Source organism: Mercenaria mercenaria, chromosome 16 (genome assembly GCF_021730395.1).
Source record: "Mercenaria mercenaria strain notata chromosome 16, MADL_Memer_1, whole genome shotgun sequence".
In the NCBI taxonomy this organism is placed as follows: Eukaryota; Metazoa; Mollusca; class Bivalvia; order Venerida; family Veneridae; genus Mercenaria; species Mercenaria mercenaria.
Genome location: NC_069376.1, coordinates 56,424,413 through 56,438,185, shown reverse-complemented (window position 1 = coordinate 56,438,185; position 13,773 = coordinate 56,424,413). Strand labels below are relative to the sequence as shown.

Below are 13,773 nucleotides of genomic sequence, written 5' to 3'. Positions count from 1 at the left end.
TCAATAGTGTTAAAAGTTTTTTATATATATATATTTGTGCTTTGAACTATTCTAAAGTGATGTATATATGCCAATATGTTCGTGTTCGTGTTTGTAAGCTTGCAAGTTTATAGTCGCCACATGTAATCCATATAGGCGACTCCCCCAGGAGACTGTTATGCAAGATACAGAAGACGCTCCGCTTCTAGAAGTTTCCCTGATTCTTTAGCGTGCCAGGTGAAAAACAGCTATCCCACTGTTAGAAATTTTCAGTTGGGGGAGCAAGGGCTCGAATTCGCGGTCCCTGGTTTCTTAGTGAAAAAGTATTACCACTCGACCACTGCGTTCACTCTGTTTCTGCATGTTAATTTTTGCTGAATGCTATCAATATTTTACAGAACAGCCATATTTCATGGTTTAAAGACCCACCACAACCTAGTGACCTACTTTTTCCTCTCACATGAAGCTCGTGCTAATCATTCTGATAATACTAGTATATTACAGCTATTCTACAAGATGACAGGTGGATAATTTAGGCCTTCCCTGAGTTAATTTGTTTCACAACTTCATCTGCAAAAATATTCAGTCAAGCTTTCTTTAATTAAAGTTTTAAAAACATAGAATAATAACTATTTTACACTGTAAAAACAAAGTGTGGTCTAAACTCGCCTCAATCCAATGGAATATGTAGATGTTAAACGTATTGCCTTGGCTTTATATGTCAATTTGAAACAAGATACTTGAAATTTCTCAAAGTTTTCATGAAAAGCATGTATAATTACCATTATGGAAATACAAAAAAATGCAGTGATTTTGTGGCGCGCCTTTTAGGATTTTGAAATTGGTCTGATAGTGCCGATATAAATATGTATGTCATAACAATAGCGAGGAAAGCAGAAAGTAACTGAAACTTGTCAAACATAAGTTATGTTGCAAACCGACATTTTCCTTGTCGTAATACGTTTGCAATAAACACAAACTCAGTCACAACTCTATTCACAATAGGTAAATTCACATCGAAGCTCTAGGTAAAAGTAGAGATCGATTCTATACTCGATAACCCACTTGAACGGTATAAGCTAGTACACCATTCATACCTTCCCTGTTGAAGAGCTGATCTCTGCAAACTCCGCGGCGAGGTAGGGTTCATTGGTTCCTTGCTTTTCATTACAGCGCTCAATGTGCAAGGAAAAAGAAGTTTTACATATTTCGAGGGACCAATGTTTGATTGGTCGGTTACTTTAACGGTAGGAGTCAGTATCATTTACACAACAGCCTACCCTTCCCTAGAGCTCCGAAGTGAACTGGGTAACACTGAAGTCACAGGTGCTTGTCCAAACTTGGTGTTTTTTCCGATATACTGATACATTGTTGTGACAGACAGGTGGACAAACGAATGGAATGACATATATAAATTATATACAAGTGCAACACTGTGTGTGACGCGTTGAACTTTTTTATCGGGAATGTTTGCATAAATTCAGGTTTTCGGTTATTCTTATCAATTTTGTTCAAGTCCAGTTTTTGAGTAAATTCAGATTCTGTTTCTTCTTTTATTTAGTTTTCAACAACAATATATAGATGTCCGTATAACAACAATGATTTCTAAAAGCACAACTAAATTAATTAAAACTTTGTACTTATCTAGTCAGATATCTCGACTCGAATCACAGAAGTACATGTATATGTCCTTATTTCGTAGGTAAAATAATTCTCCTACTGTTATCATTGACTTTTAGATGAGGTACATGACAACAATAAAATTAACTGATGATATTGCAGGAAGCCTACATGTCGCCTAGCAACAAATATCGCACACTGCGATACCTAGTGAGATTTCATAAGATTTTACGTTACCAGGGACCTCTGTTCTTGCTTGTCTAATGATCTTATCTTAAAAAACAGCTATTAAGATTATGTAATAAAATACAATAAGACTATCAACAGACACATATTAGCAATAAGTTTAGCACTGCAAGATTTAAAAATGTTTAGTAAGAAATAAACATTTTCATAATGACAACATGTAATGTATTGTTCTTTTATGACTACCGCATTGGCAAATTCACAAAATTCGAGTTTTTACATATTTAACTTTTTTAAACATTTTAAAACAACTTTTTGAACGTTTTAATCACTAATGTTACCACGTGACACAAGTATACTCTCACATATGGTCGTTTCTATGTTTCAAGGTTGATCATTTTTGCTAGTACTTAACAGATATGGAGCCTGGCTGCATCGTGTATTATGGAACACTATAAAGCACCTTAAAGCATTAAATAGTTTTCCTTCTTCTTCCATAATTTGTCCTACCAAGTTCAACGCGGTTTCTCTGTGACCCAAGTTTGGTTCCATATAAATCGCCCTCAGGAGGTCTTTCAAAGCTTGTTCCTGCTCTATATGCTTTCCAAGACAACCACAAGTCTTATGTTTAAGAAATAAAAGGTATGTTAGCGTGTCAATAATTGCCAATTCCAGCCATCTGTTGTTTGCATGCCGCCGTGATTGTTCAGCTGCAGTAGCTCTGTACATTTCATACTGTAATTCTTTAGGAATACATTGTAGTTCACAATGCAAGAACGTGACAGACACAATATGCCGCAACAAATTTGAGACCTTCTTCATTCAGGCGATAGGCAGCTGTGTTAAAGCCGTTTCATGCAGGATGACTGGGGAGGATGGTGCAACGGCAAACTGGTTCTACAGCTTTAAGATCATAGCGTTTTTGAACGTCTTCTAAAATTGAATATGTAGTTACTATATCACCTACATAATAGAATGCAGATGCCTTTTTTAATCTACTCGAATAGACATCTGAGTCTAGGCTTGCGACAAACCACTGAAAGGCTTCTAGCGACATCGAAGAGGAGGATGAGATGTTGCAAGAAGCTATCAGTGATCCTAATTTAGAACTGAGTTCTAGTGCCAAAAACTTGCACGCTATTCGCTCCAAACTGCTACCTACCCTATGAAATTTTACCAGTTTAAAAATGCACTGACGTATATATTGTAAGGCAACATTCAAGTCTTCATATCGTACTACACATATGACCATTTTATGAAAATTTTGAATATATTTTCCAGTATTACGTAGTAGGATACCAGAGGCAAAAGTTCTTAGCTTTTCAGATGGTGCTAGAAGCTGCCTAGTTTTCCTTTTCATTTTACATTGTAGTCGTAGACACAAGTTATCATACACAACGTTTGTCAAAGACACTCAGTGTCTAATATTATACGACGCATGTCTTCCATGAACACCAGTCTGTATTTTGTTGTAATTCGTCCTTTCATCAAATTGTTCTCATATTTTATGAAATGTGGACAATCACCAATAAGAACACAATATTGTAAAGCTGATAAACAATGCGTTAAACAATTATATATATACTAAGAGCAATTTGGATTCCTGCCACAAACCTGAATATGAATAAGTAATGCAGTGGAAAAGGACAGATTTACACATGTAGCTTGAAATGACACTGTTACCATCAGGATGAATAAATGTTTTGAGTAAGTCAGGTGAGGTCTGCTTTTTGCCGGTACGCATGGACTGGTTTTCTAGCATAACTATTCCTACGAGTTGAAATTGTTACAAGTGGATTTAGACAGAATACACTCAATATTCTTCCGCATATACAAAGTATGGAAAAGGCACCGGATTATCTACGTATGTGACCATTAAATGTTGTTAAAACATGCAAATTGCCCAATTATAACATTTTATTATATACTTATATGAATTCTGTGAAAATCGGCTTGTACTTCACAATTAAATATGAACAGGCAGAAGAAAAGTCCGTATTGTACCTTTTAAATTCCGTATTGTACCTTTTGTATTGTATGCAATCGGACTACTTTCATTAATATGCAGGGCCTGACACATTTCCATAAATAACGCACATCACATAAACACTTCACTTAGTTCCATTTTTAATATAATATTGATAAACTTTGAATATTTCGTTCAACAACAACACATCAAACAAAACGGTACAGGTATATAATAAAAGGGATCATTATAACAGTAGCTAGATCTGGGATTTTGTATTTGGCTATTGTGAATTTTACAAGGTCGGATCACACGAGGCGCTGCAAAATGCACTCTTACTAAAAACAGCATCCCAGATCGACCTACTGTTATAACAACCGAGCCCATGACACTCTGAAGAACTGTGATTTTATAGACATATTTCATTCGAGGGCAAACAGAAGTCTAAATTAACACTACTTGAACATTTTGCCAACCTTAGGGTTAATTTGATACTTGATCAAATTATACTTAAATACATGAACGCCTTGATATGAATGTTATATGTACTTCGTGGTCTATTGTGAGATATAGATTTGTTTGTTTGTTTTTTGGGTTTAACGCCGTTTTTCAACAGTATTTTAGTCATGTAACGGCGGGTAGTTAACCTAACTAGTGTTCCTTGATTCTATACCAGTACAAACCTGTTCTCCGCAAGTAACTGCCAACTTCCCAACATGAATCAGAGATGGAGGACTAATGATTTCAGACACAATTTAGAACACAGCGCTCTCATCATTGTGCATGAACATTTTATTCACATGAACCACTTGCTCAATAATCTTGTGTTTTTATATGTTATCTCACCGTCTAGAGCTGATCACCTGACCCTCAATGTGCGCAACAACGCCCTAAATTGTGTATACAAGTCAGCAATGTATACTTCTTGGAGACATTTCTATCAATAGAACATTCTGAAAATAAACTGCTGATGTTATTCTAAAAGTAAACATTTGATGTCATTCTAAAAAAAGATTCAAAATGGCCGCTGCGCATGTGTACTGAGTTCATTTCTTATATGCAAATGAGTTACTATTTATAAAATCCAATTTGGCTGCAGCGCACCTTGCTATGACGCCATTCTTACGCATGAGCAGTCCTCGCCCCAAACCGTTCACTATACTACTCAGGACTTTACCATCAATCGCAATCCTAGCTGACGGTTTCAACATGAAACAGAATTTCTTCTTTACTGTCAATAATCCCCTTAAGTATTTCAAGAAGTCCACTATGAACATATTTGGAAAATATTCCCGTGTTTTCTAAAATAACACAAGACAAAGTGTCAAAAAGTGAAGTAAATTTAATTAAGTCCAAATAAATAGGGGTGTCCATGCAACGAAATAAATCTGTTTTACATATACGACAAAGCTTCGTATACGACAAAGCTTCGTATCTATAAATTCTTTCAGAATAATATTCATTCTTATGTAACACCTTATCTGTGTTATGTATATACACATATATAGATACTCTACGCTCAAGTTCTACTGCAAAATATCTGTAATTCACGACCCATTTGTTAATTTCGTGTGAAGGTCTAATTTCTTCACGTAGCATTATCCTCCACAGGTGTGCATGTGTGTACCATTAGTAACAAGAGAAACTCATTTCCATATCCTTTTCCTGGTATCCAGACCAGTTCTTGTACACCATTCATATACTCCACTAAATCTATTTTTGTATTTTAAAGCAGAACTCTATTTTAATGTTCGCGAATGCTGCAGGGATTTGGTGTATAGTCTAGGGAAAGAGGTATGTCATCTCACATAATTTATATTAAAGTTACACATTCCCTCTGAAATATGCATCAATTTCTATCATCAAAATGTTTGGGACCTTGGTTAACGTTTGTATCAATCGAAAAATTGACTAAATCATATCAGGATAGAAACCTTTCATTTTCTTACCGTCTTATTGCGTACACCCCAATATCGACAGCCTATCTAGCATCAAGGTAAAGTTACATTCTATAAAGAATATTAATTAAATGGATATAATGTGTGTAAAAATATAAACATTAAATGCTATGGTGACATATTTTTGCCACGAGATAGCTAGGTAGCTATCGCGATACTTGAAAAACTAAATTGATAAAGTTTTCTGAAAAGATTATCTCAATAGTGGAAGGTTTCCTGGAAATTTACATTATAATCTCGATAGCATTTGTGTAAGTGCCCACAACTGCCATTTATTAGCTATATAGTAATTTCGATATCGTCAGAAATTATCTTGATATTTTCTGAAAAGATTTTCTCAATAGCCTAAAGTGTCATGACAATAAGAAGCATATGTAGAAAAAATAATTTATTGCGAAAATGTTTTCAGAAAAATGGACAACTTTGCTTGAAATTTTGAAATATTATCGTAATAGCTACCAAATATCTTGTGGCAGTTTCAAGCATTAACGCGAAATTTTGCGTTAAAACATTTTTTCAGGAAATAGAGTAATATATATATAGAAATTATCATTTATTGAGAAATGGTGTGAAGACACATTCTTTTCTAATAAGGCAGAATTCAGCTATGGAGTCAACAAAACATTTTATCACGGTTCATAGATCTGATCTATGTAATAACAGATTAATGATTTGTATTGTTTGAAACATTGATTTAAGAAACAATTTATTTTTCTTTCCAAATATGTGAATTAATTGAATGAAAACTAGATACACGTTCAAATTTTGGTAGAAAAATGAGTTTGCTGTGAAATGTAAACTTGATATCGTGTAAACCGCTATACTGTTTATAAAAATCATGCTGTAATTGTACGTTCTGTTTGCAATTTACGTGAATATTTTGTAAAAAGTCCTCTAAATTTAAGACGCTTTGATATCTGTCTTTGTTCTTACTGGTGTTTCTCTTTTGTTGTTCTGCCTTCTGCAAATACATTGAGCACATCACGCACTTGTTTAGTTACTTTTCCTGTCTTTAATATATACAAAAGCAAGATGGTGGATATTTGTTTTTGAAACAGGGTATGTGCCTTTCTTTTTATTTACATTATAGTACATGTATCACATACTACTTTATCAAACCTTTGTTCCGTTTAAATAATTATAGTTTTTCTAAGCATTGATAGTCTTTGGGGTAACACTTACAAAAATGTTGAAGAAAACTGTGCAAGAAATTATGAAACAAAGCGGGGAGACGACATGAGTTCAAGACATTTCTTTAATATATGTTCGTTTTGTATGGGGAAAGCAAGAGTTTAGGTTTATTATAAATCAAGCGACATTAAATTGTTTATTTAGTTGTAAAAGTAAACACCATTATCTGATATGTACATTGATCTGTGTATGTCGGATTAGAAAGTATATAATTTCAATGAGAGGTACAGAAAGAAATCTTGTGAAAAGAATTAGTTTACATGGTTTTCAATATTTTTCCGGGGCTCCGCTAAATGTTTGTTATACTCTGGCTTTCGCCTACACAATTTATAAGATACTTTATTTCAGGCCATCCTGTAATCTTTGTTTTGTTGTTTTTATATTTAAAAATCAAACAATGAAAGGGAATAAAAGTACACATGTATTGGATTTAGCATGACATCAAAATCACAGGTGGCAGTAACGTACGTAGGATACCGTATGGGTACATGAGCCATATGCACTTAAATTTATTACAATTATAAAGTTTTCTTAGTTACAAAATGACAAATGGCCATTTTGAAATAAAAATGCACCTGTCACAATGAGCCATGGGAAAGGCAAGTAAGAACAGTTTAACATGTGCATTGCTTCCAGGTCCGTATTTTTTTTTCAAAACAATATTTCCTTATCAATGAGTGGCCATCTTTTGGGCAAAAGAATCTTTCAGAAAAAAATTACTTCAAAGCCCAGTTCCAAACCGTTTACGCAACAAGGTTAAAGGTCAGTAATTCAAATCTTTCTTTGTTTCATATTAAAAACGACAAATTCAGGTCGTCTTTAAGTATCTTTAGAGAACATCACTTTTTCCTACACCTATTTTTCATGGAAGTTCTATCTCAAATTAACGAAAAACTGAAAAGAAAATAAGGGGTTGAATACTTCCTAGTGAACTGCCAGTCAGTTGTGGTCTGCAACCCTAAAAATGGCGCATATTTGCTCCCGTCCGCGCAATAAACACCTACTTCCGGTTTCGATCTGCAAAACTTGCCATGTGGGGTGTATGAACATGAAAACCGTCTCCTTTCATGCGGAATGTATTCTAGTAGTGAAAAATGGTGATTAAAGCACTCGTTCTACACGAATTTGCGCAACAAATGGGAAGATTAGGATCTATTTATTATGGACTTCTTTCGACTACACCACGGAAGCACATTTTCGACCGAATAACTGACCTTATTCCTATAAGAAATGTTTCTTATCAAATATCACACAATTTTTATTTCTATTTTCAAGAAAGATGTAATACCAAACATATTGGCAAATTTCATTGTGAAATTTCGAGATTTTAGAGAAATATAGACATTTAATAGAAGCCACTTCGTTAAAATTTGCCTGAAGGCATACAGGCACTAAATACGAAAATGGCGCGAAAAAATTCGCATAATGGCGGATACAAATAGTCTTCAGTTTTCCTTTGCACTGTAGAGCTATTTTCCTTATTTTCTTTGGACTTTTTTTGCTAAATTCACATGACAGATGCTTGACATGAAGGTAGGATTTTCATAATGAAATAACAACATGACAATTTTTCCTGGAAACTTAGATCATACACCACTGTCGCGGAAGAGCCCATTATATTACACCACCACTACAATTTGGGGTCTTATTTTTAGCTTATTTTGCAGTTTGTGTGTTTGACTGAAGTATTTTTCTTGCATCAAACATGACCCCCACCTTTCCTTTGATTTTTATTCAGCACTGACAATATGTTTCAAGAAAATATAAGTTACAGACATTTAAAAATGGGTCTTGATGTGTGTTGCGGCCATTATAAATATGTCAATTTTATATAGAATAAAGAGGTATAGCTATTTAGTGTGTTGTAACCTAACACCCATCTGAATACGACTCTTCCAAAAAGTATTGAACAGTACAAAAGCACGAATTAGGCTCGCTCCTTACTCTAAATAGTAAAAATGTTCATTGATTATAAACAGTTACGTGGCAAAACTTAAATTTCTATTTTTTGCTGATAAATTTAACCACTATACATTTAAGAGATGTATTAAGCTAAAGTCTTCCAACTTCGTATACTTCACTGGACAAAACATTCGCGCGTGGTGCTCCAAAGATTACTGGAAGGGAAAGGGAGACACATTTAGAGCTATCACTAAATGTGATTCATACCTACACCAAAAGCCTTGATTGAAAAAGGTTATTATGTTAATGAATAATTTTCACTTTTGAATACTGTTCACTGTACCTTTGTATTCAATCTGAGAGATAATTTTATACTTATTCAAGGAAGAGTTATGGTTTTGTGCTTTGGAGTTTATGTCATTTTATCTATCTACCATTGTGTAAGTTTTGTGGAATTCACTCCAATGGCTCCAGAGTCATTGTCTTTAATCATAAGCTGCGAAAAGGGGAGGATAGTGTTCTTTAATATAAAGCAACAACAATAATATAATACATGTTCATGAATGAGTATGGTTCTTTTGCCCTTCCTTTCGCTTCATTGTCATCATTGAGACAAAGTTACTGCCTCAGATTTATAAAAAAAGTACAAAAATTCACATAACCAGATCGTTATAAGGACAGATTGATGATAGTTGCTTTTTTCAATTCTTCTTTATGGTATGTATCATTGTACCAATGTATATTAAAACCCCTTCAGTGGAAATAATGTCATTCTCTTCAAAATTACAAATGTGAACAATTTAGTGCAATCGGAAAGGAGGACAATTTTGTACAAGCAAATCAGTCAGAGTTACGGGACTTTTTATGTTCACTTATCTGTTTATCTTTCAATGTGTAACATCACATTATATTCCCTTCAACCAACTCACTTTTAACCTAAATCGCCCTTTCCGTCGTCTGTCCCGCAAGGCCGTCACCTTGGGAACCCCGGTCGGGTGGCTCTGGAGGAGAAATGGTACCCCACTGCTCGGACTGCCTCTTAAACCTCAAAAATTGAAAAAAAATGCACCAAAACGGAGAAAATTTTATCAATATCAGGATATAGTTATGGGGCCTTTCAATTCCTCTTATAGAAATGTGTCAAAGCGATTGCATACACAATGTTTGTCTTTGATTTGACGGAATTATTAATTCCAGATAACCCATATTCAAACTTGACCTAGATTTTATCCAGACAAATATCCTGACAACATTTCATGAAGATCGATATAAAATACAGTCTCTATTGCATGCACAAGTTTTTTCTTTGATTTGACCTAGTAAACTAGTTTTTAATTCCCCGTCCCCCCCCCCCCCCCCCCCCCCCCGAAAAAAAAAAAGATTCAAACTTCACCTAGATTGCCTCAAGGCAATCACTCTGACCACATTTCATGAAAATCAATTTTAAAAAGAACAGCTGTTTCACATACACAAGCTAAATGTTGACAGATGACGGACGACGGACACCGAGCGATCACAATAACTCGCATGAGCACTGCACAGGTGAGCTAACTAAAAGGAAGACAACTAAATATAAAAACGCAGTCAGACTTATTATGTCAATTTCTTCACTATATAAAATTCCAATTAATTCTGTTCTGGCAAAATTATTCATCCCTTTCACTTTGAAAATGTCCAAATATAAAACTTTTGATTAATATTTCTGAAATGTAAACGTGCATTTGATTAGAATATCACATAGATCTTAATGTTAGTTTACATACCAAATTCCATAATTCTGCTATAAATTATTTCCCTTTTTCACTTGGAAAATGTAGCAAACTTGTTGATTTCTGTGGAGAATATTTATTCAAAGTCATTGAGATTTCTTGTGTGGTTTTGATTGAATTTGAATATAGAATTTCCTCCAGATATGTTTGTAGTACAATATCGGTATAGTCATCGTCCTACATAAAAATGTGTGTTAAAATATTTGAGATGTTATGTACTCGGCATAATTATTCCTATTTTTAACAAACTTTAGCGTATTTATATCTTCAATTTCAGAATGTATCGTGTTCCTGAACGCTCATACGACACGTCATTGATACTTTCAGATGTTCTTGACGAAATTGGAGTGAACGAAAATGTGGTTTTGAAAACAAGGCGACAAGGTCTGATATGTGAATCTTTAAGAACAATAACATACCGACTAAAAGGGGATAATATGACAATGTATTGCTTTGGCAGTCAAACTGAGGGCAGTACAACGATAGGAATCGATTCAGACGCCGATCATCTTCTATGTATAGAAAACTTCAAAGTCATAACTGACGCAAAGGACTGGACACCTGGTTTCAACCTTTTGATGATACAAGACCGCAGTACCTCACCTGGGTATTGCCTTTTACAAATAATGGATATGAATAAACCTTTACTTTTAAACAATGAGAGGATTGGAAGACTGTTGTTCAAAAATAACTTTATGGAAATGGCTTTACTTGAAGATAGGACACGACAGGGACCGTCAATAGCGATCCCGGGCCAGCTTGGTTTCTGTGATCAAGATTATGTCTATGCGTTGCGATGTAAATCGTGGCCTAAAGAAGCACGGAAGTGGCTAAGTGAAAAAGGGGCGGGAAAATGGCCTACAGAAGAAGTGAAATCTTTTGCTGTGGACAATGGGTGTTTTCTTGTTCCAGTATGCAGCAAGAGAAGTGCATATAAAGATTCTGAATGGAGAATATCAACCTCTCAAGCAGAAAGAGCTTTAATGTTTAGTTTAAATATCACGCAGTTAAGATGCTATGTATTGATGAAAATGATCCTTAAAACCTTCATCAATCCTAAATTTGGCGGAGCAATTACTAGCTATATATGCAAAACAGTTGTGTTCCATTGCATAAAAAACGCAGATCCGCATATATGGCAAAAACACAGGCTAGTGACATGTTTAACGCTTTGCCTTTCAGTTTTACAGTACTGTATAATTACTGAAAATTGTCCGCACTTCATAATCAATGAAAACAACCTGATACTTGATAGAATTTCAAAGGAAGTGAAACATAAGCTACTTGATATGTTTCGAATAATGATCCTCAGTAACGGATATTTCTTGACGGATATAAAACAGGATGATTTGGGTTTTCGCTTTCTGAACAAAATGGAGGAAAATCCGATGAAAGCTGAATTGTTGCTCTCTGATTCCAGCCAAGAACAAGTTATTGCAGGTAAGCTACTGCGCATAACCGCTCAAATCTTAACAGACTTTCATGAAAATCTTTTATCCGGTTTAAGAAACACCAGCCCAAACAATGCAATACGTTTAACACGTTCATATATCAAAACTTTGTATTACTGGTGTAGAACTAACAACAGGACAGAGCGAACAGGATGCATGCTTATGATAACAAGCCTTTGCTCAACATTGGGTGCAATGTTAGCGTCTAGAGATAACTTTAGCCAAGCTTGTTTATCTGATGTAGCCATTAAATGGTTGTCAGCAGGATTACATTCGGACGTTTCATCTGGTAGGTTGAAATTGGCATCGGCTTATTACTGTGCTGGTGACATTCCTAAAACAAATCAAGTTCTTGATGACGTTTGGAGAAGGTATGATCGTAACGTCGTTGAACCTGTATGTGCCTGCTACAACTGTAAAAGGACACCGGAACGTAGGGGATATAGAGTTTTCGCTCAATGTCATGATGAAGACGCCTTAAAACATGTGTTAGCTTTTTGCGTCATGTTTTCACGTCATGAGATTAACAGTGTTCCTAAAGAGCTGCAATACGAAATGTTCAGAACTACAATGTACGAGTATTCACAACGAAACGTGAATAATTCTTGGATGGATATGGCCGTTATAGATTCATATATATACCTCCTATTCCTGCGATACAAGACAAATCGCAGATTAGGAGTTGATACTGAGAAAGATGCATTATCAGATTTTATTAAAGGCGCAGTCAAGGAGCCCAACCTTAGACACAAAGAAACAGCTATGAACATAATAGGGCAGTGCTTTGAAAAGAATGGGCAAGTTAACGCAGCTTTGACATGTTACATGAAATCACTAAGTATGCGCCCAGCCATTAACGCTGCTAAAGTCCTTATCTGCAGACTGCTTTCGAATATTATAAATAACTGAATAACTTAACTGCGACAAAGAGAGGTAAAGAAGTGGCATTTCAACAGATTTGAAAGACATGATTTATATGTACTGCAACTTCAACGATAGACGTTTTTAGGCTGGCGATATTCGCCAGACTATTATAACCATATGTCGAGTTTCCACAAAGTTGAACAGGTGCTGAGACTGACAACACAAAATATAATTTCATGCGCAATTCATATAGTCCGCCACGTTTATCAGTTTTGCCATAGAGTTGTATAAAGATTGTTAAACTTACCTGTTTCAATAGATCTATTTGTTCAAAAATGTTATAATAATGTTTTATTTTTCTAACGGTAAATACTTGAAAGATAACATTAGAAAATATTACATAATGATGGTAAATTAATTCGCCTCTATGAATGAAATGTCCGTATGAATGGAACTTTTTCGTAACTCAACACTGTTGACCGCTTCGTTATAGATTATGACCCCTGTCTATAAATGCTAATCAAACAAACGCTGGTTTCGAGAAACAATTGTCGAAATGAGTTATACTGCGCATTATTCGACGACCTGACAAGAAATATGAAATATCAATTAAAAAGAACTTATAGTGATATGAGTTTTGTCAGGTCTTATATATCTATTCTTTCAGATCATTTGCTATAGGTATTACGGGACGTAATCTCTGCGTGGAATTGCCACAGTAACGTGAGAAGAAACAAATGACCACATTCTACGTATTATATACCTGAACAGCGTACATGCTATATTTTGCTACAGAAACAATGTTAACATTTACAATAGAAACTATAACTACTTTATTTAACAGCAGTTTTTAAGGCTATTTTATACTAAATTCGTTTTAAACATTC

At 34.8% G+C, this 13,773-nt stretch overlaps 1 protein-coding gene across 1 annotated transcript; it reads left to right on the top strand.

The window, feature by feature from the left end:
* Positions 1 to 10,849: 10,849 nt before the first annotated feature.
* LOC123540746 (uncharacterized) lies at positions 10,850 to 13,532 on the top strand. Its single transcript, XM_053525957.1, has one exon. It carries the CDS (start codon positions 10,850 to 10,852, stop codon positions 12,929 to 12,931), a length of 2,082 nt encoding a protein of 693 aa, XP_053381932.1. The 3' UTR covers positions 12,932 to 13,532.
* Positions 13,533 to 13,773: the final 241 nt, after the last annotated feature.